Raw genomic sequence first — 1,676 nt, forward strand, 5'->3', positions numbered from 1 at the left:
AACATATGTGTCGATGAAGCTTCGTACGCTGCGACTCTGGGGCACTCGGTCGACAGGATTAAGACATTTTTAATTGCCACAGAGTTTAAGACTGATTTCGAGAAAAAAAGCAATTGTGATTACTGAGACCATGATTTGAACGGAAAGTCGATCGGAAAGTAATTACTTTGGCCGATCAAAAAGGACGGAGAAAATCCGGTAAACCAATCAAAACTTGAAGTAATCATACGTAGCCGACACAAAGCGCGGGAAAATGCGCACACGCGAGCCACAATTGGTTTTGGTTTCACTTCTGATTGGCTGAAAAAGTGGCTCGAGAACTTTGAACCGATCACTGAGTGAAATGCAAAACCAATGCAATTCGCTAATTACTTTCGACACTTAATTGAAAACCGCTCTAATTGACAAGATTGGATCTTGGACAAACATTTCCTTGACGACCTTTGTGGCATACCACCTCCGTGATCCTAAAAGTAGCATAGATCAAATTGAAAATTTTCGCTTTTGGTGGCCCCCGGATTCCATATCCCAGCCATTGGATTCTGAATTACCAATAGTAAATCCAGGAACCCGAGTCGTGGATTTTGGATTACAAATTCACGGGTTCCGCCAAAAATGGATCCTGGATTCCAACGAAATCCGTGGATTCTGGATTCCATACAATTATTGCGGATTCCCCGCTCTGGATTCCGGATTTTAAAGCTTCACATTTGCTGGATTCCGAATTCCGGATTCCTTCACATCGGGCGAATTTCTTTAACACAAGTTAGTCAGAAAAGCTACCATCTGTTCCAGAATTGTTTTCCTCGCCTGATTCCAGTTCGCCTAAACTATAATAAGCAACTTCTACTTTTAGGTTAGAATTTCTCGGTTTGTTTGCCTTTCGCTTATTGGACCGCACAGGAACTGGCAACGTTTTGAACTGTTTACTAATATGAGTGTTTTTGAAAGAGTGTTGACGATTAGGGTGATGTTTTCGTCCTTTATATTTCACCAATTTTGAATTTTTTTCCAATCTGTTGACACTTCCTCCATCAGAGGTGCTTGTTTCTGTTGGGTCATTTTGTTTAATTCTTGTTTCAGTATGTGAATTCCCGAATAGGCCAAAGTGGTTCTTTGCGTCTTGGTGACCATGTTGCGCCGTACGATCTTTTCTATGTCGATGACTGTAACGTTGATTACGTACTTCATGCTGAGGATAATGGCGTCTCCTTGAATGTTGGCGGTGATTGGTTCTCACATGTTTGTCCTGCAAATTTGCAAAATGACGCCTGCCATGAATGTGAGGTAATTTCAACTTTGCTTTCTTAATAGTTTGTATTTTTCTTAAGGGTTTATTTTCGTTCATGCTAACTTGGGTCCTCATTTTATGGTCAGCACTGTGTGCGAACATAGTTTTCATTATTCCTTTTCCAAGAAAATTTGCTTTTCGAGAATGATGAACGTGTTTGCTTGTGCGCAATAATTTCTTCCTGTCCCTGTCATTTAATGCGGGGCGATTATTCCTGAGATGTGCTAAAACTATCGATTTTGCTACATGTTGTTTAGATTTTTCATGAGACGAGTAAAGCCGCCTGTCTTTTGTATCGCTACGGTGTCGACTGCTTTTGCCGAGGTGACCACGAGAGACTATAGCTTTACGCCTTTTTTTGGCAAGTCGTCTTGTAGTATCATGA

The 1,676-nt window shown here is 41.1% G+C and overlaps 1 protein-coding gene across 1 annotated transcript in view; it reads right to left on the reverse strand.

The window, feature by feature from the left end:
- Positions 1 to 766: 766 nt before the first annotated feature.
- Positions 767 to 1,676, reverse strand: part of LOC138031341 (transcription initiation factor TFIID subunit 1-like) — a 1,341-nt gene continuing 431 nt past the window's right edge. The window contains exon 1 of the mRNA XM_068879048.1: positions 767 to 1,676. This exon is cut by the window's right edge and continues 431 nt beyond it. Within this exon, the coding sequence (XP_068735149.1) occupies positions 767 to 1,676 (910 nt within the window).

This window comes from Montipora capricornis, chromosome 14, assembly GCF_036669925.1.
Source record: "Montipora capricornis isolate CH-2021 chromosome 14, ASM3666992v2, whole genome shotgun sequence".
Classification (NCBI taxonomy): domain Eukaryota; kingdom Metazoa; phylum Cnidaria; class Anthozoa; order Scleractinia; family Acroporidae; genus Montipora; species Montipora capricornis.